This window comes from Thermobia domestica, chromosome 10 (assembly GCF_964235325.1).
Source record: "Thermobia domestica chromosome 10, izTheDome1.hap1.1, whole genome shotgun sequence".
In the NCBI taxonomy this organism is placed as follows: Eukaryota; Metazoa; Arthropoda; class Insecta; order Zygentoma; family Lepismatidae; genus Thermobia; species Thermobia domestica.
In genome coordinates this window covers 117,447,155-117,471,829 of record NC_137463.1, presented here as the reverse complement: position 1 = coordinate 117,471,829, position 24,675 = coordinate 117,447,155, and the positions used below count along the sequence as shown (strand labels likewise).

The 24,675-nt window shown below is 34.4% G+C and overlaps 1 protein-coding gene across 1 annotated transcript in view; it reads right to left on the bottom strand.

Moving 5' to 3' along the window:
• Positions 1 to 23,312, bottom strand: part of LOC145662676 (wee1-like protein kinase 1-A) — a 40,919-nt gene extending 17,607 nt beyond the window's left edge. Inside the window, exons 1-3 of the mRNA XM_081728493.1 lie at positions 22,603 to 23,312; positions 17,742 to 17,862; positions 6,039 to 6,166 (exon numbers count right to left, since the gene is read on the bottom strand). Coding sequence (XP_081584619.1) covers positions 6,039 to 6,166; positions 17,742 to 17,862; positions 22,603 to 23,168 — 815 coding nt within the window. The 5' untranslated portion in view covers positions 23,169 to 23,312. The remainder of the gene's footprint in view (positions 1 to 6,038; positions 6,167 to 17,741; positions 17,863 to 22,602) is intronic.
• Positions 23,313 to 24,675: the final 1,363 nt, after the last annotated feature.

Sequence of the window (24,675 nt, the reverse complement as noted above, 5' to 3'; positions counted from 1 at the left end):
ACAATCTTATTTAAATTTTATACTGCCCTTGTCTTAATACTAAACAGCAAAACGCGCTCATGTTCAGAATCATTACTATCTATCTTTAAAGGCAAGCAGCGAACATAATTCTTAAATATTAGGAATCTGCGTTACACACAGACTGAGATTATTATAAATAGATTAAACATGTGTTTAGGCTTTATTTATTTATTTGACCTAGAAGAGAAGAGATGTAAAGTAAAATGATTGCGGGCTGCAACTATAAACGTAAGAATGGCACGGAATCTCTTAAGCTAAACATGAAAGCTGGTATTTGGACTTTTCATTTAAAATAATTAACACATGTTTCAATGTTTTATTTTTTCTTTCTTCATTTATTATTATTTTTATTTAAACCAAAAAGGACGAAAAGAGTGGGAACTGCAATTTATAATGTGTCGAAAGCCTTCATACTTAGAGACATGAAATTCGGTATTTGAACTTTTCATTTAAATTAATTACACACGCATTTAAGCGCTTTGTGATTTGAGTAGAATAGAAGAAAAAGGGATGAGAGTGGTTCATTACAAGGCATTCGAATTTCGTGCACGACTTCAAGTTCAGACAAATTCTATACGAAAGATGTGGAAAGAGTAACACCAAATATTGGCCACAGTACTATCTGAGGGTATTTGCTAGTATTATATACATGAAAAACTGTCCAACGTTAAGATGTTTTACATTAAAATTTTATTTTTAATGTGTGGTAAGCACATTCGAAGTTTACTGGGTTGTTTAGCTTGCTTAGATTTAAACAATCAATAGATTCCAATACGAAAACGAATAGCGAAGTATGAATTCTAGCATATTTCTTTCAGGATTCTGTGAGTGCATTATGTTATATTCAACTTGTGTTCTGATTGCTACGATGAGCAAGAAAATAAAGGAGACACTGATGTACTTACATATTAAATGAGATAACTAGTCAATCGTTAGTAATTGCATCAAAGGATAACAGTCTACATTAACATCGGAGAATTATTTCAGTAGCAATCATATATTTATTTTACAAGCATTGAACTCTGGTCACCTGGCGTAACTTATACATCGGAACAAAAAACTGATAGAGGAGGCAGGGTAATAAGAGACAGGGGTTATAAGAGACATGGCAAAAAAATACCCTAAATATCAAATCAAAAAAGAAAATACCTTCACTTTGAACTTATCATGGAAGTTCTTGACTGTTTTAAATAAAATTTGATTGTGAAAAGTGAGTAACAAATGTGGAAATGACTGCTATGTAACTTTGCGACTAAGATTATGAAGATTGACGTGAAATTTTGAAAACTGCTGAAACATTGCATTTCAGCTCAATTGAGGGCATGTCTCTTACTACCCCTTTTAGAAATTTTGAAGGGGTAATAAGAGAGAGCTGTCTCTTCTTACCCTAGATCAACTTTATGTTTATTTAGCGCATGTGACGAGTATAACCTGCTATTTTTTGTATATAGAAAGTAAATAGGAAAATTTCTACTCTGGCAATTCAGTTAGAGTCTGTGCATAGATAGTGACAGTGGAGAATATGCTTTGGATCAACTAATTTTATCATCAACTGGCGAAAATTTGCCAGGAGAAATTGATCCAACCAGAGCAGAATCTTGCTTACAGTTAGAAATGTATTACGCCGTGTACTACGATCATGACTGGTATATTGGGAGGGTTATTGCTTTCCCAGATGAAGAACCCTGCAAGATTAAATTTTTGAAAAAAGAACTAAGTGGTTTCAATTGGCCTGCCTATGATGACATTCAAAGAGTGACATCCAAATTCGTGTTTTATGGACCTATCAAACTGGATGGAAATGGGCCATTCCAGATTTCCAGAGGATAGCTCCAAAAAATTCGTTGTGTTTATAGCAAAGTGAAAAAGGACTTTTGAAACCAAAACAGAAAGATTAAATATGACTCCTCTTCTTTTGGTAAGCCTAGGTGTTTGTAGGACTATTCTTAATATTTGTTAAACTCATGCCTATATGCCAACAGTTCTTTTTGACCTATACATTTTTCCTATGTTTGTTTAAGTGGTCCAGCCTAAGATAATGAATAAGGCCTAGCTGCTATAATTATGTAACACTAAAATTTAAATTACATTTATGAGGTTTTTAAATGTTAACTTGGATTTTACATAGGCTAGCATGACATTTCCAAACTCTTTTGTACATTTTTCATATGATCGTTCGACTGTACGTAGTAAAAGGTTTAATATTCATCTTGCATATTTTTCGAAAATGTAGTTTTACATAGGCTACATTTTACATAAAATTTGGACAATATGTTTACAACATTTTTCAATGTTCTCTTCGTGTATGATTGCAATTTAATAGCCTTTTCAATCCATTAAGTTAGCTAAAACTATTTTTCAAATGCGGTGAATTTTCTTCATTGAGAATTTAGGCACTTTTTAAGTTCATTTTCGACATTCTCCAGAAAATTTCTTGTCAGCATTCTTTTTTTATTTGGTAGTGTGAGTTTTATCCATGATGTAGCTAGATTCCGTAAAACGCAACTATACTTTGTTTCAATGGTTTTTGATATTTAATACTCACGCAACTAAATATTCCGAACGAACTACTTAATTTCATTTTTTAAATCTTGATATTTCGGGAACATATGTACATATTTCAGATCTGAAAAAAGTAAATTGTTCAGAATTGTCTGAAGATTTTTCCTTAAACCACTACTTATTTTCTATTCTATGTGTATGATTACTGAGAGTCTCTTATTATCCCCCCCCTTTTTTTAAGCAACTGGAAAAATGTGTGAATATACCAGCAGGCTTAATTTTTTTAGTACAATCACATAATTTTTTTCTAGTTCCTCAAGAAATCAATGCAAGTGCAAGAATATTTTTTCTCTTATTACCCTGGCCTCCCCTATTCTAACTATACACATCAATACATCGTTGTGAAAACTATTCAATAATATTTCAGAACCTGACTAACATTCAATTCTTCCCGTGAAATATACACCTGGATCTCATCATTTTCCACAGTTAAACAATAAATCCTAACAACACTTAACAAGAATTTGATTAATAAAAAAAATCTGGTAAATCCATTACGCAGATTGTAATTACTTTACAAACGAGATTTGCATGATTACAAAGTAATCTATATATATATATATATATATATATATATATATAATATATATATATATATATATAATATTGCCGTGCCATGTTACTGAATGAACAGCTTAAGCATGTAAATAGTTGATGCAAAATCTATACTCCGGCTTCAAGTCTAGCCAATTTTTCCGAGTTGTCTTCTCTCCTCCAACCTGGAAGTTCTGTAAGTTACAGGCTACAGACCAAGTCACCTCCTTCGGCCTAATTTTCAATTCACTTCAATTCTATTAACGTGACGACGAGGACTACATCAAAAATGGATATTGAAAAACTTATGCCTTCATGTCTTTTCTGAGTCACACTATATTTACAAGTCCGAAGACATTTTCAATGTAGATATTTCCTTCAATTTTCTTCTAAATCTGACATTTTTCTTTTGTGCACTGGATGGGAGATTTTATGTTAAATGATAACTTTCCACTAACCTTTTCCTTTCAACAGGTGGTGGAGGCATAGTGGTTTGACGACGGTGCAGTATGAAAGGGCACCTGGAACACCACGTCCACAAATCTAGAAACTCGTACATGTCTATGGCCCCCAATCTTGTCAGTGAAAATGAGTAAAAGTAATGGTGCAGGCAGACATGAAAATGTCACTGGCGAAGATTGCGCAGGACGGCCATCAACATCCAGCAGAGTGGAGAACGTTGATAAACTGAATGAACTTATGAACAGGAAGTTAACTGTCGATGAAATTGCCAGCTGGCGCAGTGGGTGCCTCGGCAGTTTATCCTGATCAAAATCGACTAGAATGGCCATCTCCCTACAAAATCTGATGCGATAAATACAAAAGGACAACTGGTTCCTTCGTCAAATTGTCACAGAAGACGAGTCTTATCTACCACTACACACCATCCAAGATGGTTCAAAGTGCTCCTCACCGTCTTCTGGGACATGAGATGTCTCCTGCTGAAGTTCCTTGAAGAAAGAACTGCCTTTGATGCGAGCGGTACCTGGTTCGATTGTCGGTGGAGACCCTCGGTCGAAAAAGTGTTAAAGCTTTTTTGGCCAGCCACTCTGAGTGAGGTTTCCCTCATTCACACCAGACAAATGCCAGGATATTTCCTAACATAATAGTCCCAGGCCGCTTCTTTTCTTGCTCCCAAATTTCACGGTCAGTGTGATTGCCGAGGAACATCATCGCTCATACGTGACGGGCTAGCATGTCTACAGATACCGCAAGCCCAGAAATCTAATTCTAATCCTAGAAGAAAGAACTGCCAATGCACAGCGGTACTGTGAGAATCTAATGCATTTCAAGTCTGCAATCAAGCGAAAGTGATCTGAGATGCTGATATCAAGAGTCATTCTCCCTGATAATGCCAGATCTCATACAACCGAAAGAATAGTAGAACACGTGGATAATCTTGGTTAGGAAAGCACTGAACATTCAGTGACGTGGTGTTCAGTTGAGCAGAGTATAGTTGGACTTGAAAAAATGGCTGAGCAGAAAGCGTTTCGAAAGTAACATAGAGGAGAAAATCACCGTCCGGTGATTCTTCCACATATAGAATAAGGTTTCATGAACAGGCATTCTTCAAACTACTGCGGTTAGCAGGGTTGGCTGGTTTAAACCAAGGTGGTTTAAACCATGGTTTAAATCAAGGTTTAAACCAGCTGTTTTTTTCAAAAAAACCAACTGGTTTAAACCAAATTATTTGTATTATATTCAGACCTAAATTCCCCATTCATTACTCAAAAAGATTATACTACAAAAGCAACTTTTTTTTATATAAGTTTATAAATTTTTGTTTTGTGATTTTTTTTTTGTAGTTGTTATTATTGTTATGTAATTGCAATCAAAGAAAAATTCTAAATATTGTTTCGTTTCAATGTTTACTATTGATAAAATACATCGAAATGCCGTACTTTTTTTGTGTGTGGAGGGGTTTCATACAGACCCCACAAAAGGCATTTAGTGAAATGAGAAGTATCTTTGGTATCTATCTATATATAAAAGAGTCTGAGCCAAAGTGGACTCAAATAATTCGTATATTTATTCACTTTTCTTACTGATATGCAAATTAAGTCGTTGTATTTCTTTAATTTGGACCAATAAAAGTCGTTAACTAACTTGAACTTAATTAGTTCTTCTGTACTCCGTAGTACTTTGAAATTGTCCATATGTAATTCTGTATAATGGTTTCACTTGTGCAACTGTTTATCTTTTCGTCCTTCTGAAATGACTATTGAGAGTTACATTAAGAAGCATGTAAAGATCTGTACAACGTATTTTTATCAGGATTCCTTCGTGAGTGAGTCGGCAGACGTATCGCATTTGTAGCTAATTAGTCCTGGTTCCGAGTTCAAATGGAGGACAATTTCTCTCGGATGTAACTCGAGAAGCAATTTTTATTCCACTTTAAGCTTATGTGACCCCTTCCAGCATAACCCGGCTGTTGCATAATAACATCAAGGCGGAACAAACTTATTTCTGTCTATATATGATATGAATATATAGAGCAAATTATTTAAACCAAATAAACCTGGTTTAAACAAAAAAAAAAACGTTTTTTTTTTTTTTTTTTTTTTCAATAAAAACCATGGTTTTTGCCAACCCTGGCGGTTAGATATCCAACGGTCTCTGTGTGACGACAGAAAAGCATGGAAGTGAACTTTATACAAGGGAATTACGGGAGTTAATAGTTAGAAGATCCTGGAACAGAATTTCCTCGGGAGCAAAAGACGAAATACGTGACTGTCACCGGTAAACGGAGATGTGTAATAATCTAATTTAGACTTTTCGAGATGTTCAAAAGCAATTCAGAAAGAAAAAAGAAATGTTTAGAGAGTATATACTATTTACAACAGTATCAATTGAATTTCATCGATCTAATTCCTTCTGATGACACTTTGCACACAAATGAATTAAAAAATAGATCTACTTACTCGTTGGCACTTCCAGCGACGGGTTTAATGCTCTTTTTCACTGCATATACGCAGCCATCTAGTCTGTTGATGCATTTATACACACTTCCAAATTCGCCCGTTCCAATTAAACCTAGTTCATGGAACTCCTGCATAAAGAAATAATAATAGTAAAATTATTTATCTATTCTAAACAAAATCACTAACATTATGATTCTCCAACATATAAATATGCCTCAGAATATATAAATTTCTGAATATGAGGCTCGATACCAACATTTTTTACATTCATATATATGTATAAAATGGTATTATGTAAGTGTTCTGTAGATAAATGCTAAAAGATTTGACATACGTTATAATATACAAAGAATGCATATTTTGAACGTATAACTGATTAATTAATCGTGTAGTCTTCTTTGTTTACGTAGTTGATGATTTTAGAAGCATTTTCTCTGCCACCTTACCGCAGAATAAGAAATATTTTTGTCAAATGATTTAATACGACAGAGGCAATGTTGGTTCGTTTGTTGCGGAAAATGGTAAAAAGAGGAAGATTGGTTTTTGAAAAAAATTGAATAGTACTGATTCAAGAACATTAACATTTCCTTTAAAACTCATTACAACATGTAGTTCTACAAGTATCATAATTTCTTAATAAAAAGCACCATGATGATGATAACTGGCTATTGAAACGTAGTATCGAATTGCCCTTTAAGCATTTCGATGCTTACATAAGTTAATTCTAAATTTTAATGCTCTTCACAGCATTTAGGAAGGATGTGATTGGAATTTAAGATATTGCAACAGGTAAACAGGATATTGCTTTTGCCTCTGATAAAATTTATTTTCTGTGAAGTTGTTGAACTCCTACTTTCTCCATCACGTTCATTAAACATTAGCTTTTATAAAATTTGCCAAATAATGTGAAGTTAATCGACTATATCTGTAACGGTGCATTACAGACATATATTATTTTTCTTACTAAAAAGAAAATAATCTGTGATAAAAACGCAGTACCAATGTCTCTTGATAAAGAAATTTATAATTATATTCTGTTCCTAATTTAATTACCTTCATCGCTATTAATAGGTTTGGCAGTGAACAAGAAAAAGAATTCAAATCTGCATTGACTTCTGTGTGGGATAGCGACTTATGCAAAATACGTAATAAGCAATATTCTGTTTGTGAAACAACACATGTCTCAAATTACTTTTGTTTTATTCTTTGGAATTTGTAGTGTATTTTATTTATCTGATCTAATGTTGCATCTCGTCATCCCAATATAGGTTCCGTTGAAACTGCATAATTTTCAGACCGAGTGTCCTTTTCTTTAAAGTAATGCTTGTACCTAGTCAAAGACAAAGAGCAGCGGTTATTGCTCTGAACGACCTTGCTACTGTTTCGGAGATGTGTAGATGGCAGGAATGAGCTACCACTTGTAGCGCCAAGGTACAACAACGTGATACCAGACACTTCCACTAAAGTTGACAGCTACTATGACTTGATGGGAGGACTGAAATTAGGTTTAAAAGTATACATTTTTTTTAATGAACTTCAGTTATTTCCAGTTAATGTCTGAAGTCGTAGTATACTTATTTGCCATATCTTTCAAGTGTTAGAAACAGCTATTTTCATTGCTCGAAATATTAATGTAATCTATTCTCATTTAATACCTCTTCCTAATGTTATCAATCTTTAAAACTGATGAAGAAATTTATTCAGATATTTTGTGCGGTTACAAATGAATGTGATGATTTTTCTTCTAACATTAACGAGCACGATTTTATTATGCATATTGAAGTAATTTCAGACTTTCCAATGCTAATGAAAAAAATATGTAGGAAATCACGACAAAAAATATAGGAGGTATCGTGAAGCTATGAAAGAGGAACATTTCAATTATCCAATAGGTAGAAATAAAATGAATTTAAAAAAAAAAAAAACATGGAAATTACACCAATTATTACATTCTACTCTAAATATAACTGAATGGGTAGTTATCTCTCCTTGCGAAATTTTATACGAGCTTCTTAGTGTTTTCGTACGTAGCTCACGCTACGGGGAAGACGCAGAAATACCGTTCAACCCTTCCTAGAACAACTATCTGAAATGTAAAATAAAAATCTAAAATGTAAACATTCTGCAGCTGGCGCTTTAAGGTAAATTTTGACTATGTGTAACATATTGTCTACAGTTAGTGCAAAACGTATTGATACACCTAAATAAATTATTTACAAGTTTTTAACATCACTACTCCATAGAACTTTTTAGTGAATATAACGAAACTAGTTTATTTTTTATTCCGCTAACTGTATATTGTTTGGTGTAATTATCTTTACACAATAAGTAGGAAAGGATGAAACATAGAAAAGTCTCCATTCAACAACCTTACTGTGTAGACAAAAGGCCCTCCAACCCCCAACACCTTATTTCCTTATGTTATTTTCATACGCGGAAGTAGCTATGCCACAAAAATATAAGAGGTTTCGTTAAAATATAGGAAATATAGGAGCATTAGAAAGTCTGTCAACGTGTTAATGTAATCTATTCTGATTTCGCCTTCTAACGCTATCAATCTTTAAGACTGATAAAGGAATTTATTCAGATGTTTAATGCGGTTAGAAATGAACGCAATGATTTGATATGTATATACACGCTACCAAATATCGATTTTTTTTCTAATATTAACGAAGATGTCTTTACTATGTATATTATAATAATTTATATTACAATTCTTTGTCTAATTCTACCGTGAAAGTGTTATCAGATCGCACTTTGCTACACAAAATCATAGAACTGCGAAACAAACGAAACATTCCATCACAAAACGCAACGCATGTAGTAATGGTTGATCCCACGTGGTTGTGATAAATTTCTTCTAAACCCGACAATTTCCTTTAGCTGTCTCTTTGATTCTTAATAAACATATCAATCCACTATGGGAAGACATTATATTGCTGGAGACTGGCCGTAGTACTGACGACAAAAAGATCATGTGTACTTCGATATTTGCATATGAAAATAAAGCACCACAATGAACTTTCGAAATGCAAGACCACCTTACTTTTCGGAAACTAGAGAACTATCGAGAACCGAGACTTATTGGTATTCACTATCTGTCCCGTTGTTTAAGTTCATAAATGACACATCTGTATAGTTAATTCACGGCATTGACCTAGAAATATTTTGCTACGCCCTACTGTTCTCATGAAATGGCGAAAAGAAAAAAAAACTTGATCCAGGTTTAGCTACAATAGAGTTAGGAAATTAACATTTATGTGAAATTAAATTATCGTCCTTTCGTAAAAATATAATATGTCCACTTCTTGAGCTGCGTGATGTAAATTCCCGTTTATGATACCATTATATCGCAACTTACTAAAAACATACAGGTGAACACATTCAAAACGAGATATTGTCTTAGGAAATCATTAGAATGACAAAAGTTCGTACTTCACAAAAATACCATTACTTTCCCTCTGCTTTTCATTATCATGTGTTTGTTACATACAAAAATTGTTATTATTTCCACCAAAACAGTAAACTAAATAATTACCGTAATTTCCATTTCTATTGCTGCAGAAAATGTTTTACAAAAATTGTAAATTCCAATGCAAATTTAAATGTTTCGCGAATTGCTACGCAAAAAAACAGTCTTAAAAAAAAGAAAGAAATTGAACTCCAACTAAATGGTATTCCTATTAAAGGAAAGAAAAAAAAACGGAGCGAACAGATAACGTTTTAAATGGCACGCGTTGTAGTGTATGACCAGTTCAAAAGAAACTGAGAAGTCTCGAACGCCAGACCTTGAACTATTAGCACCAAGCTCTTAACACACACGGCTATCCAACCACTCTCGCTGTCGTATTCAAAAAATCTAGTCATTCTTTCTCGGTTTTTCTGCCTTATAAATCTTCACGCCACCTCGCACAGTAATGCAAAAGACCTGCATCATATGTACTGTTATCAAACATCTGCGAAACTTCAGGACTATTTAATGACAGAATTTTGAAAAATATTGTGTTATGAACTTTTTTTAACTGTATATATATCTGAATACCACTCACTCTAGCTTTGGAACTGCCTTGGCTTAATCAAAATGAAAATTGGCTAAAGAAAATTACTTTTAATAAATAATAGTGTAACAGGTTTCGACAATGTATCATCGCCTTCATCAGACACAGTATCTGTAACACGATTATTTATTAGAAAATTACTTTTTAGTCAGATTTTATTTCTTATTAATGTAAAAACGAATATGGCCAACTAATTTTACATGATGTGGCAGATGATGGAACATGAGAAAGGTACAACGAATACCTAAAGGAAACGGTAGTAATTGTTCAACGTCTTCGAGAAAGAAAGAAAAAAAAAAAGAGTAAAAAAACATTAGTTATAGACGACCACCCTACGTTCTTTTTACCACTTATTTTTTTGTGTGAGCATTACCTGTGTGCACCAACGAAGTTTAAACGAGCGTTCAACATTAAACTTTCGACTTTAAACGTGGTTCCCGGACTTTTGTTGCACCATTGAAAGTCGAAGTAGAGTACACCTAGTTTAAGTAAACTTTGGTGAATTTGTAAAATCGACTCTGATTGGTTGTCGTCTTTTGTCTCTAACCTTCGTTTAACAAAGTAACAAATGAAGAAAGCATACCGCGTGCCGGGGTTTTCGACTTTCGAGATTGTGTGCATCTCGATTGAATACAACATTAAAGAATGGACTAATAAATTCTACCTGAAATAAAATAAGCGACTGATACTTGGTGTTGCAATATTGGTAATAGATTTTAGATTAGATTGTGCGTGTAGTTTTACTATACGGATCCATAGTATAAGTAGTTGTACTAGTAGTAGTAGGAAAGGGTTTGAAGTCTCGCAAGGATTTGTTGCGTTCTGTTCTCGGTGCCGTTTTACTATACGGATACACAGATTCTAAAATGTATAGAAAAATATGGACAAGTCTTTAATTTGCCCATTTTATGTCGAGAACAGAACCCAACTAACCCCTGCAAGACTTCTAACACGTTCCTAGTACTACTACTACTACTGACACTATGGATACGTATAGTAAAACTGCACGCTGTTCTCGACATAAAATGGGAAAATTAAAGATTTCTGCAATTTTTTCGTATACTTTACAATCTCTGCATCCGTATACTAAAACTGCACCATAAAGATTACACTAAACTTATAACAGAACAAATATAATGTGGACCAGTGCTGATTTCAGGAATTGGTTGGGGGAACTTCTCCCCGAGAACCATGAAATTCCCTCGGGACATGTACTATGTCATGCTCAATGTGGATTCCCAGTATTTTCGTTACTAATACATTTCATTCCCAGTATACTGAATTCGCCACCACTAGAAAATAAATAAATAAATAGGAAAATTTATTCAACAGTTATACATATTTCACCGTGAAAATGTAATTCTAATGTCTTTTACATCCTTTTCCCTGTTGGTGTTTGTCTACAATTCCTAGTTAACATAGGTAAAGTTGAGGAGCGCAAATATTTATTCTTTCCACTTATGATCTAACGTCCTCTGCATTCTTCCACCTGTCCACCAGCTGCGTACACATTTACAATATGCTTGCAAACTTATATGTTACAAATGCAATAAATGCAAAAACCACGCACGAACCTGTGCTAACGATTCGACCAGGGCACAATTTGAGGGATCGCTCGTGATTTTGTCCGCGAAAGCAGGCACATTAGCGATGGTTGTGTGTGCATAAGGAAAGACAAGTGTGGAAAATATAAATCTCCTGTTTTGCGGCGCAATTTCTCAAAATACATTCGTTACACATGTAAGTAATCTGTGATTATAGAAACAGCGTTAAAATGTACAGTTCATAATTACGGAATTATAATGCAAAACTAGATTGTAGTGATCACCTACTGCAGATTGGTACGTATTTTTTGCAGTAATTTGTTCATCACTCGTGCAGACGGTTCTACCAAATTTTGACACTTTCTTACATTTTCAGGTTAGGTTAGAGCTTTCCTTTAGCAGAACATGTACTAAGTGAAGAGCTCCATTACTACTTGCGGATTGACTTCAGGATGGCTCAGTACCGTATAAATAAAGTGTGGACGTATAGCATAAAAACTACTGTGTATAAAACACGAACTTGTGCTACGTGGCCACAAAAAAAAAAAAAAAAAAAAAAACACGAATACTATCTAACCGAGTTAGAGTAGGAGCGCAGTAGGGAGGCCCGAGCGATTGCGTCCATAGGAAGCAGACGTGTCAGCGACGGGGTATATGCATAAACGAGGACAGTAGAAGAGCACACTTACACATACAATAATTTCTTTATCACCAATAATTCACTTCAATATACTGTGATAGATAGTAATTACTTACATTCACACTTTTTATTCCTTCATGAAAAATATTTCACGTCGTAATTTACTTATAAATATTCTATTTGGTAGAACTGTCTGCTCGAGTGAATCCTTAATTTGCTTACACGTATACCCACCATCGCGAATTCGCCTGTTCCCCACGGATGCACTTCGACTATTGCCCTTCAGTTTCACCTTGGCGTAAACCTTAATAGGTTCAAAATAACATTTTTCCAGTATTAAACAAAATCAAAATTGTTACCTTTAAATGACTGAAATTTAACTTTTACCTAATTTTCTAATTTTCGACTACCACTCTTATGGTGTCCATCGTCACGGTGGAGACTTCTGCTTCAGGAATCGTAGTTCCTCTTCTTTTACTTGGGTATTTGTCACCACAGAACAAAATAGACCAGCACGCTTAAGGAAGGTGGATATAATTTTATTTAGTGTCATTCACATAAATTTAAATATTTAGTTTCTCAAGGAAAAAAAAGGAGAACTAGCCTGTTCCAGGTTATGAACATACTAAAACAGAAATTGCGTTCAATGTGACGTCGAGCAGCGCGGCGTCGTCAATAGTACGGTTTAAAGAAATGCAAAAATGAAAAACAAATGAACCAAACAGCGGTAAGTGCAATAATGCTGATACTACTGATGTCACATCAACTGAACCGTTATAAGCATTGCATTACGTTATTGCATTTTTTCTTTGTAATATCACGTTTTTCAATTTGCTGTATAGACACGTAATTTATTCCTGAAGAAAAGAAACTCCCTGATTATTTTCATTCACATTCATCTCTTGATCTTAATCGAAACTACGGCCTGCATCTTCGTCACTTTCACTTTCCGTATTACTATTTAAATCCACCATGAGTCTAACATGAATAACACCTATCACCGTATCTGTTTCTTACATTTTTTCGAATATGCCCAACATAGTTTTTACAATCCTTTGTGCTGGCTTCTTTTATTCCTTCTTACTAAATATCTTTACTCCACATAAGTTCAATATTCACGATGATAAGGGGACAGATGAAGAGCTTCATTTCCTACTTCCTTTGTGATGCATATATCAGATGCAACTTAATTTAGCATTTCTATTGCTTCAAATTTATTCCAGCTTGGATCGTATTCAAGACCTTTATTTTTCACCCAGTCTAAGATCTGTTTTAGTGCTTGAATTTGTAGGAATTTTCTCGTCTTTGAGTGGATGGGAGCATTATCGATAACACTTAAGGAATCTAGTGGTATATTCTCAAGAAGTTCTTTTTGGAAGTATTTTTCATACTTTGCTGCATCTAATTCTCTGTGATAATCTCCTGTTCTTGTGTAACGGAAAACAAGAATCAGATCCAGAAATTAATCCACTTTCAGACATGGCATGAGTCACTCCCCCAGAAAGTGTCTTGACATTTGAGGACAAACCCTCCTTTCAAGCTTGGACAACTATTTTGATCTGTGTATCATACCATGCTTTTCCCTTTGTGTGGTCTGCGTTGATCCAGGTTTCGTCCATATAAACAATACACCTATCCGCTTCCCTGAGTTGCTTAATATTCTTCAAATACCTATGCCTCCCATGCTATTATATCTTCCCTCTCAACAGGGATCGGCGCTTACGAAACATAAATCTGAATCCTATGTCAAGTACCAGGCGATGCAACGTCAAGTGATAACAGTAGACAGGTGATCATATTCTGCTACAATTCGATGAATTTTCCCCAAAGAAACAAGCTCATCTTCCTTATACATTTTATGAATTTTACGGCGTATTGCCGCTTGGGTGAACATGTCATATTTCTCCAGTCTTGTCTTATTGTCACTAGGACATTCTTTGCGTGGAGTGAAACCTTTCCTTTAGTATGATGGAATTCCTACCTCGTTTTTTTTTTTTTTTTTTTTTTTTTTTTAACACTAGAAGCATCACAGGGGTCATTTTGACCCGTCTTGACGATTAATTTGTTATAATTTCTAAAGTTATGAAAATGTGGGCACTAGATTTCTTGACTTTTTATCACTCTACAAATACTCTAACTTAATCACATTTTGACACTTAAGAATATTTATATATGTCGCATATTTTACATTTTACCTAGAAGCCTCACAGGGGTCATTTTGACCCTAATGCCTACAACGCTGATTTTTGACAATTGCAAAGATTATGGTACTCACTATTTTTGACATACTAATTAGTATTACGTTTGCGACTGATATAATTTACTACATGTTTGTTCTAACTGGTTGTTGTTAGTGTTGTGCATGATGAGTGCTGAGAAAAAAACTTTCGTCGGAAGAAATACTACAAGAACTATAGACTATTGATGGAATCGACTCGGGTGCTGACTATAATGATAAAAGTGACGATGAATAGATTGGTGATATCAGAATTGATGAATTATCAGATGATGAAAGTGTTTCTGCGAGTAATTAAGAATTTAGTGACAGTGGAAGCATGGGAAATGAGACAGATGCTGAAAATTTTGAATTATCCAGATATCAGACAGTTTGGGTCGAACAAACCTGTGCAAGTGTTCGCGGAAGGTTAAACATCATAATGTGTTACGTAAAATTCCAGGTCCAACCCCATATGCTCTTCGGCATGTCAACGACACAGTTTCCAGTTCTTTCAAACTAATAATAGATGAAACTGTTATGCGACATATAAAGAACTGTACGGAAGTCGAAGCTCAAAGAGTTTTGAAGGACCCAACTTGGTCAGCTTCACTTCAAGAGTTAGATGCCTTCATAGGATTGTTATATTTCGCGGCGCTTTAGGAATGAAAGGGATTAGCATGAAGAGTTTTTGGTCAAAGAAATAGAGACCGCGAGTTTTCAGTGATACAGTGTCAATAAGAAGATTTAGAGAAATCACTCGGTTTGTGAGATTTGATATGAAAAGTACTAGGATAGAAAAGTATCAATCTGACAAGTTTTGTATGATTTCCACGGTTTGGAAAGTTTTTATTGAAAACTCTCTAAAGTGCTACAATCCAGAACCTTATTGTGCGGTTGATGAACAACTGTTTCCAATGAAGAGGCGATGCAAATTTACACAGTTCATGGGCAACAAACCAGACAAATATGGCGTAAAATTCTGGATGCTAGTAGAAGTACATGAAATACATAATAAATGACTTCCCATATTTAGGAAAGGATGATGAACGACCACCAAACACACAGTTTGGTGAATTTTGATGTATAGAAGCTTGTGAGACCTTTCGCAGAGTCCGGATTGAATTTCACATGTGACAACTTATTCACATCCCTATGCCTCCTCGTGATATCAAGAAAAAATATCAGTTTGGTAGGAACTATCCGTAACAACAGGACAGAAGTTCCAGATTCAGTTAAAAAAAAGTCGAGGAAAATTACCTATACAGTACAACTGTACTGAAAACTGAAGATGGTATCACGCTTACGGCATGTCATTGTAAGCAGAATGTCCTTTTGAGTAGCCTTCACTCTCGTGTTGACATCGATATCAACCAAAGAAGAGAAAGCCTGAAACAATTTTATACTACAATAAGCAAAAAGTTGGATATAATCGACCAGATGGCACGCAAGGACTCCGTGAAAGCTGCAAGTAGATGGCTAGTACAAATTTTCTATAACGTCCTTGATTTGGCAGCTATAAACGCTTTCGTCCTCTACAAGCTGGTAACAGGGAAAATATCACTCGCTCTCAATTTATTTTGGCATTAGGAGAGAAACTGTGTTCGGAAGTGAACACACTAAGTGAGGACTTTAATCGTCCCGAAGAGTGTACCTGGATTGCATCAACCAACCAAGCGGAAGAGATGTCAAGTTGCTGAGTACAATGGAAAAAAGACACAAAATGAATGTTTCCACTGTAAGAGGCACGTATGTAGATCCTGTACAAAGATCACCAAAAGGTCCGTTCTATGTACAAAATGCGATCAGTAGGCATGTACATGTGAATGTTATAAAACATGCCTACTTGTAAAGAAGTTCGTGTTGTAATTCATTTGTTATTATATTTTAATTCCTATTGTGTATGATGTTTGAAAGAAAACTAATAAAATGTACAGTAACAATAAGTAGTGTTAATTATATTTGCTATATTATGTAACTTCAATTTAAATAGCTTTATAGATTAAAAAATTTATAATATTAAAATTATTCACTAAAACAATAACAAATGTAAAATAAATAAAGAAAATAATGATATGTGAATTTATAATTAATAAAAACCCAACAATAAAACCAAAAGTATACAAAAAGTAAAGAGTAGTACTGTTTAATGTGTATATTTTTAAGTAGGGGTCAAAATGACCCCTTCGATGCTTCTGGTATAAGCATAATTATGATGCTCCTAGTGTTAAATCGGTAGAAAGAGGTTTCCCTTTATTTATTTGATGCTTATAACACTGTGGAGAATTAGCAGCCAATATGTCCAAAAATAGCACAACAGCACAAACAAGATCAATACAAGATGATAAGAAACATAAACATAACAGAACCGCAGTACGAAACTCACTTATCTCCTCTCAGTTCACAAGGTTAATGATCCCGCCGACGACGTAGAAACAATTGAATTGTTTCCTAACTTACTCTGTGGGAACAAATTTGTCCACGAAAGAATAAACTCGGCCTTTTTCTACTGTTATTCTAACAGTCATTCTTACTTTCGTCATTTATCTACTACAAAAACATTTTAGAAAGATTTTCGACACATTGTTATTTGAGTACGGGTGTATCTGACAATCTTATTTGCGTTATGCTGCTTCCCTTGATGTATTCTGTAGGTAGGGTTGCCAGTACTTACATTAATATATTGGACTACACTACACAGACCATAAAGTAAAAACATTTCTATAAACAACTACGGTACACAAAGTTACTTGTGTCATTCATCTTTCACTTGTTCTATAGAGGCAACACTCACATTTCACAGAAATGTTAAATTACATATACATGTACAACTTACATATTAGATAAATAACCATTCTTTTCTGTAGAAAAAGAAAGCACCCTATTTACTACTGGATACGCTGCTATGAGATATTTCCGTTTTCGAACGTTCATAGCCTGAAACAGAGAATACAAATTTTCAGGGAACCGCACTCTTCTGCAATAAAAGTTTCCACCTGATGATGAGTACAGTAAGGATGGTGGTCGAAAATTAGGTAAATTTCGCGCACATTAGAGGAAATACCTTTCATTTTATTTGTAAAGTATAAATGGCGTTTGTCACATTTTATTGACTAGTATATTCGATACAAAATACAATTCTACTAAAAGATGAAATGATCAGACCATTGGATGGATGAAAAACTAAATCAAAGTTAAAATAATAAAACTAATAATGTGTTTGTGTGTGTCTGAGAAACATCTTACCTGATGATATCGCGATATGTTTGATTCATGAAGAGCTATCCGTTTCGTTGGCTGTTCAATTTCAGCATCGGAATCATCGGAGTCACCTGCTATCTCACACAATGATGTATCTCCAAGGGAGCTGAAAGAAATTAATAATAAAGTTAAATACGTGAATCACAATCTAGAGTGAAAAAGTGAAAGTTACAAATCAAAAGTTTCCAATTTACGTGCCAATATGTTGATCTTTACACCTCCATCGGCCCCCTGAATAGTCACACTTTTCAGTGTTCGTATACACATGGAACACAAACTAAATAGACATGACTATTGTTCGATTAAGGAAAGCTAGCCTATGGGTTGGAGAGAACATATTGTGTGGTGGTGGTGTAATCAAAGGCTCTGCAACAAGAGAAAGAGCTCTGGAAACAACTTAGAAACACTAAGGAGTTATAATTTTATCATTGTAATAAGACAAGTTGATTTCTAAATAACAATATTAATAGCATTTCGAATATTTAACATGTTTAATATGAAAACATCGTGAAAGAATATTGCACTATCGAGGATAACTTTCTACTTCGTTTTGTTTCCAACACGTGCAGCTGTTACATAAGGACGTTAAGCCTAAACAAACCAAACGAACTGAACAGCTTTAGCAGGCAGGCCCGGGCCTACCCAAAACTTCTGAAAATTGTAAACGTCTAAAAAATAATAAATATATATTTACTGCAAAGGAACAAATCTTATACATTTATATTTTTTTTAAAAAAAATGCCTACTCAAAATTAAAGTCCTGAAGCCGATCTTATCTATCTGCTTACTGGAATGTCTGTTTCATACTTATCAATATTTTTAACTTTGTTTAAATATATTGATAAAAAGTAGGCAGACTTTATCGACTATATCTGTAGCTTATCAATTGAACTTTTTTAATTTTCTTGAATGGTATCTAATACTTTTTTTTTTTTTTTTAATTCCAGCTTTCATTGTATAAACGCCATTTTAGCGCACTGGTTATTACGGACGTACGCACGACTTTATTTTGGGGAATCCACAGCTTTTCAGAGAGGGATCATATTCAATATGAGGACAAATTGTATTAAAATTTTCAGATTGTTTGCAGGGTTGGAAAAGAGAGTGTCAAAATCTCCAAATAAACTTCAATCAGTCTATGTCACCGCTGTCATGAAGGAAATTAGTAACTCGGGCATGTTTTACAGAAAAATGAAGAACTTGATGAAGTAAAAATAACTTTTCTTCATCCACCTAGGCCATCTCCATCATTCTTATATCCATGAAATAGTGATGTTCTGTGGATGTTAACAGTGGACGTTCTGACAAAAGTGAATTCTGTAACTCCCACTGGAAGAAGTTATGTTCTTCAAAGTTACGTATGCCGAACAAATGTGGTTTATCAAACTTCAAATGATAAACATATCCTACTACTTATTGAAAAGTTTTTACTATGGACTCATCTATACTCTTTCTTCAAATAAGTGTTCATTTTTATTTTCACAGAAATGTAAAACTTAGAAATCTTGTGTTGTTACCCTCTGTACAGAGTATTATTGAAAAATCAATTGTTAGTTTTATTTTTTTAAAACAATAAACCCATTATCATCACAAATTTATATTTTGCCAGGTACTTTACAATACTATCTATTCATGGAACTAATTTCAAAATTTTAAAATATGTACTCTGAAAAATTTTGACTTTGAAAAAACAAATTCTGTATTAGCCTATATGATGTATACAACGGGAAAAGGCATGAAAAATGCTGTAAAATGATACCTCAACCAAGCCCTATCTTCAATACTGGTTGATATATATGGTTGAAATTTGGTATTTTTCTTTATCTAACGGGCATCTATGTACCGAATTTCAGTAAAATCTGAGATGGTGAGGTTAAATCATTGTGTTGAATTAATATGGAATGACACGGGAACCGTTAAAAATCCCAACATATTTCACACCTATTATCCAACGCAGGTGATGTTCTACCACTATGTTAAGTTTGATCCTGATCGAAAAAGTTCGGTGTATTTTTTTTCTCTCTCTCTCTTTGGTTAATTCTGCATTTGGAGGGCAGAAACTAGATATATAAAAAAATTACAGTAGAAACGAGTTGTTATTACGGAAGGACAGGGTTGGCAAAAACGATGTTTTTTTATTGAAAAAACCAAACAAATACGGTATTTTTCTTTTGTTTGTTTGTTTGTTTAAATAATTTGCTCTATGTATTTATATTACATATGGACAGAAATATGTTTCGCCTTGGTGTTACTATGCAACAACAAGGTTATGCTGGAAGGGGGTCATATAAGCTTAAAACGGAATCTAAACCGCTTCTCGGCTTACATCCAAGACAAATTATTCATCTGGACACGAAACAGGGACTAATTGGCCACGAATGTGATGTGTCTGCCGACTCACTCACAAAAGACTCCTGATAAAAATACGTTGTACTTATCTTTACGTAGGCCTACTTGTTAATATAATTGTCAAGAGTCATTTCAGAAGGGCAAAAAGATAAATAGTTATACAAATAGTAACATTATACATAATCATATATAAATCGCGAAACTCCCGCCTTAGCCATTGGAAAAATCATGTTTATTTTATATGTATTTGCATGTAAAATTTTAAGGACAATGTATCATAATCAGTACGCTAAAGCTGAAGTATTAAATTACAAAGTTAGTACACAGATATCATTCAATGAAATTAAAACGAAGTCCAATCCAAGCTAATGTTGGAAGTTACGTACGTAGGTAGTCGATAAATTTTGCCAATTTCTATCAATATATTTAAGTAACCTTGGCTTCTTTATAAAAACAACAAGCACTCAGGCAAGCAGAAATATATAATTTTCTTTCGTTACGTATCAGGGTTGGCTGGTTTAAACCAAGGTGGTTTAAACCAAAAAACAAAAAAATGTTCGTAAAAATGTAAGTGTTTGTAAAATCTTGATGAACACACATTTGTAGGTTATCACGTTTCACTCCCGTATATTATTCGTATTATATTCAGACTTAAATTCCCCATTCATTAATCAAAAAGATTATACTACAAAAGCAACTTTTTTTATATAAGTTTATAAATGTTTATTTTGTGATTTTTTTGTAGTTGTTATTATTGTTATGTAATTGCAATCGAAGAAAAATTCTAAATATTATTTCGTTTCAATGTTTACTATTGATAAAATACATCGAAAATGCCGTACTTTTTGTGTGTGTGTGGGGGGGTTATACAGACCCCACGAGAGGCATTTAGTGAAATAAGTATCTTTGGTATCTATTTATGTATAAATGAGTTTGAGCCAAAGTGGACTCAAATAATTCGTATTCACTTTTCTTATTGATATGCAGATTAAGTCGGTGTATTTCTTTAATTTGGACCAATAAAAGTCGTTGTTAACTAACTTGAACTAAATTAGTTCTTCAGTACTCCGTAGTACTTTGAAATTGTTCATATGTAATTCTGTGTAATGGTTTTACTTGTGCAACTGTTTATCTTTTTGTCCTTCTGAAATGACTCTTGACAGTTATATTAAGAAGCATGTAAAGATCAGTACAACGTATTTTTTTTTATCAGGATTCCTTCGTGAGTGAGTCGGCAGACGTATCGCATTTGTGGCCAATTAGTCCTGGTTCTGAGTTCAAATGGAGGACAATTTCTCTCGAATGTAACTCGAGAAGCGGTTTTTATTCCGCTTTAAGCTTATGTGACCCCTTCCAGCATAACCCGGTTGTTGAATAACATCATCAAGGCGAAACAAACTTATTTCTGTCCATATATGATATGAATATATGGAGCAAACCATATAACCTGGTTTTTTTGGTTTTTTTAATAAAAACCATGGTTTTTGCCAACCCTGTTACGTATGTTTAGGCTTAACATCCTTATCAAATTATCAAGAAGACTTTAGCTTAAAATGACACCCGAACCGCTACTTCGTTTACATTTGAAAGAAGGGTTTGGTTCGACCAAAAATTGAACACGGGACGCCTTGATTAATAGGTGAAAAGGAGATAAAATATAGCTATATATGGTTTGATATGTGGAAACGTCACCATGAAGTTCACACGAATTAATGCATTTTTCGGTTTTTTCTTGGTTTAAACAAAACAAACAAACAAAAAAAAAACCTGCTTTAAACCAGCCAACCTGCGGAAGGATAATTAATGTGTCAAAAGAATATAAATACAATGTGTGTAATGAAGGAACACGAAACTGACGGAGGACAGTAAATGTTTAGCAGAAGGGGTTCAGAAGTACGTAAAAAATGCAAAATTTACAAGAGATGGAAGAACTTAAGACCTAACCAAATCTAAACTAACCTAATCTAATAATAGAAATAAACGAAATTCTATGATTTTTGAAAATTATGCTGGACCCCTACACTAACAACATAAACTGATCTAAACTAACCTAACCCAATCTAAATTGACCTAAACTAACCTAGCCCAATCTAAGCTGACCTAAACTAACCTACCAACATGTCCAGTTAAAATTCCCGTGAAACACTTAACCTAATCCAAATCAGGCTATATTTAGCAAATCTAACTAAAATCAGGCTATATTTAACAAAAATGTTTCAATTTTTACCAAAAAAAAAACATCCTCCCTCCCAAAAGCAGAATTTATCTTTAGAATTAACCTAGGCCTATTTAGATTTGTTAAATTAGAGTAATAAACCATTTAAACACACTTAACCAATTCTTTAGACTGAAGAGGTCGTGCAGTTTTACAATAAGTTGTCATTTTAAAAAAAACAAACACTCATATTTTCAGCTTTAAATGACTAAGATTTTAGAGCATGCCCAATTAATATCGTAAAGATTAATAATATGCGTGAAATAAATAAATGTAGCTTACCCATCTAAACTTCTCTTCGAGCGTGTTCTTTTCTTTGAGACCAGCAACATACCACTAGGAGTGAAAGGATTCAGGTTTGCTGCAGGTTTATCTGCTGTCAAATTTGGTGTAACACTTCTCTTTTCTAGTGTCCGAAAAAATCTAGATCTTGGAGCAGGAGTCTGCAAATGCAATGCATTACTTTTTTCGAGAATTGTCTTTGGTGTAGCCGGAGAGTCAAACAATCGTAAAGCTCTCACCCTTTTATATGGCGGAGAGCTAATCGCATCTTTTTTCTCATCCGATGAGCGATAAGGAGATGATGCTCTAGCCACATCCATTTCTGGTTCATTGTCTTCACATACGCTATTTAATGTTTGGTTAAAATCCCTTGGTCTAATCGAAATTTTTGATCTTCGAGGACTTGTAGTTCCCATATATCCAAGAGGGCTAGATCCGAAATCTTCATTTGAAGTATCCAGCGGTTCACCAACATCACATCCTGAACTTATTGTACGTATACTCACGTTCAGTTCTTCACTATCATAATCACATGAATCAAAGTCCAGTTTCTGTGCTACTTCCATCGTAACATTGGATCCAAAAATCACTTAAATTAACTGAATTACGAAGAAAATGTCACGAACAAATTCAAACAATAACACACCATCCAAACAAAATATGGCGGGTACACGCGAAGCACGCCGGGCATGGAAGCGTCCATTCTACTTGATGGGTCAAGAGCTCAACAGATTAGTACAATCGAGAATGATCGTTGACTGAGCAGCATCGAAATTAATGTGATGGGAAACGAAGAGCAAAAGATAAAACGGTATAAATACTTTTCGGAAATTTATTTTACAAATAAAATCACATATTTTAACCATGTTACGTATCAGTGTTCAGAAGAAAATAGCGAAGCGTGACGCACCGCAAACAATGCAAAAAGTATCATAAATGTGAGGTTTCGCAAACAGCGTTTTAATTTTCGATAATTGATATACAACGTTAAATGCTTGTTTCAGCTCTTGTGTCTCGATAGGCAGGGGCGTAAATAAGAGCCCCGCAGACCACGCATTGCGGGAGGGCCCCAAGCCATCAGGAGCCCCCAAATAATGAAATGGGACGTAGACAAAGGGCCCCACCCCACGCTGTCTGCGGGAGGGCCCCCAAGCTTTTAGTTATGCCACAGTCGATAGGTCCACAAATTTGGAGAATATCTATACGATTGAGGCTTTAGGTACATTTAAACACAGTACTATAAATAATTATTGAAAAAAAATTCTGTAATTAATAATATTTTACTCCACCGTTTTTAGAAACAGTTTAAGTTTTCATCAACAAAAGCAGGGGGTCAGAGATAAAAACTAAGTACTCAATTTGCAAACATCGCATTCGTATTAATGCAGACCTGTAGCAAGCCCAAAAATGTAGGGGGGGGGCGCTGCAACCATATTATAGTTCATTCCCATATTATAGCACATTTGCCAGTCCACCGTGAAAAATTTTAGGGGGGCCGGCCCTCCTTGACGGTCGCTGGATACGGGCCCGTATTAATGTCTATTATCATCCCTGAAAAAAAGTATTTGTGGAATGGGGCGTTTACACTTAGTCGATTTGCGTTCGATTCAGTTGAATTGACGTCATTTTCAACTTAATCGACCGTGTAAACGGGACTTCAACTTAATCGCTTGTTGATCGAAGGCGACTAATCGATTGGCAACTGAATTGAAAGACGTTCTATTTTCTGTTGTTGAAATAATTGAACACATCCATCGATCTGATTCGGCTTAGTTGCTTCGATTTAGTGGCAAATGCAGCGAGTCGATTTAGTCGTGCGACTAAATCGCTTTAGTCGTGCGATTAAATCGACCAAGTGTAAACGCCCCAGAAGACGTGAGAGCTCATTCCATAACATTATACGTGAAAATAACTCAAGTTATTGCGATTTATTTTGCAAAAATCGACTATTATTATTATTATTTTATGTTTTATTTTATTTTTATTTTTTTAAAATAATTTCCACGGCGTTCGTTTGCTTTTGACATAAGTGAAGGATGTTAGGGTATGAGCAACTGCCATTACTTAAGCCTG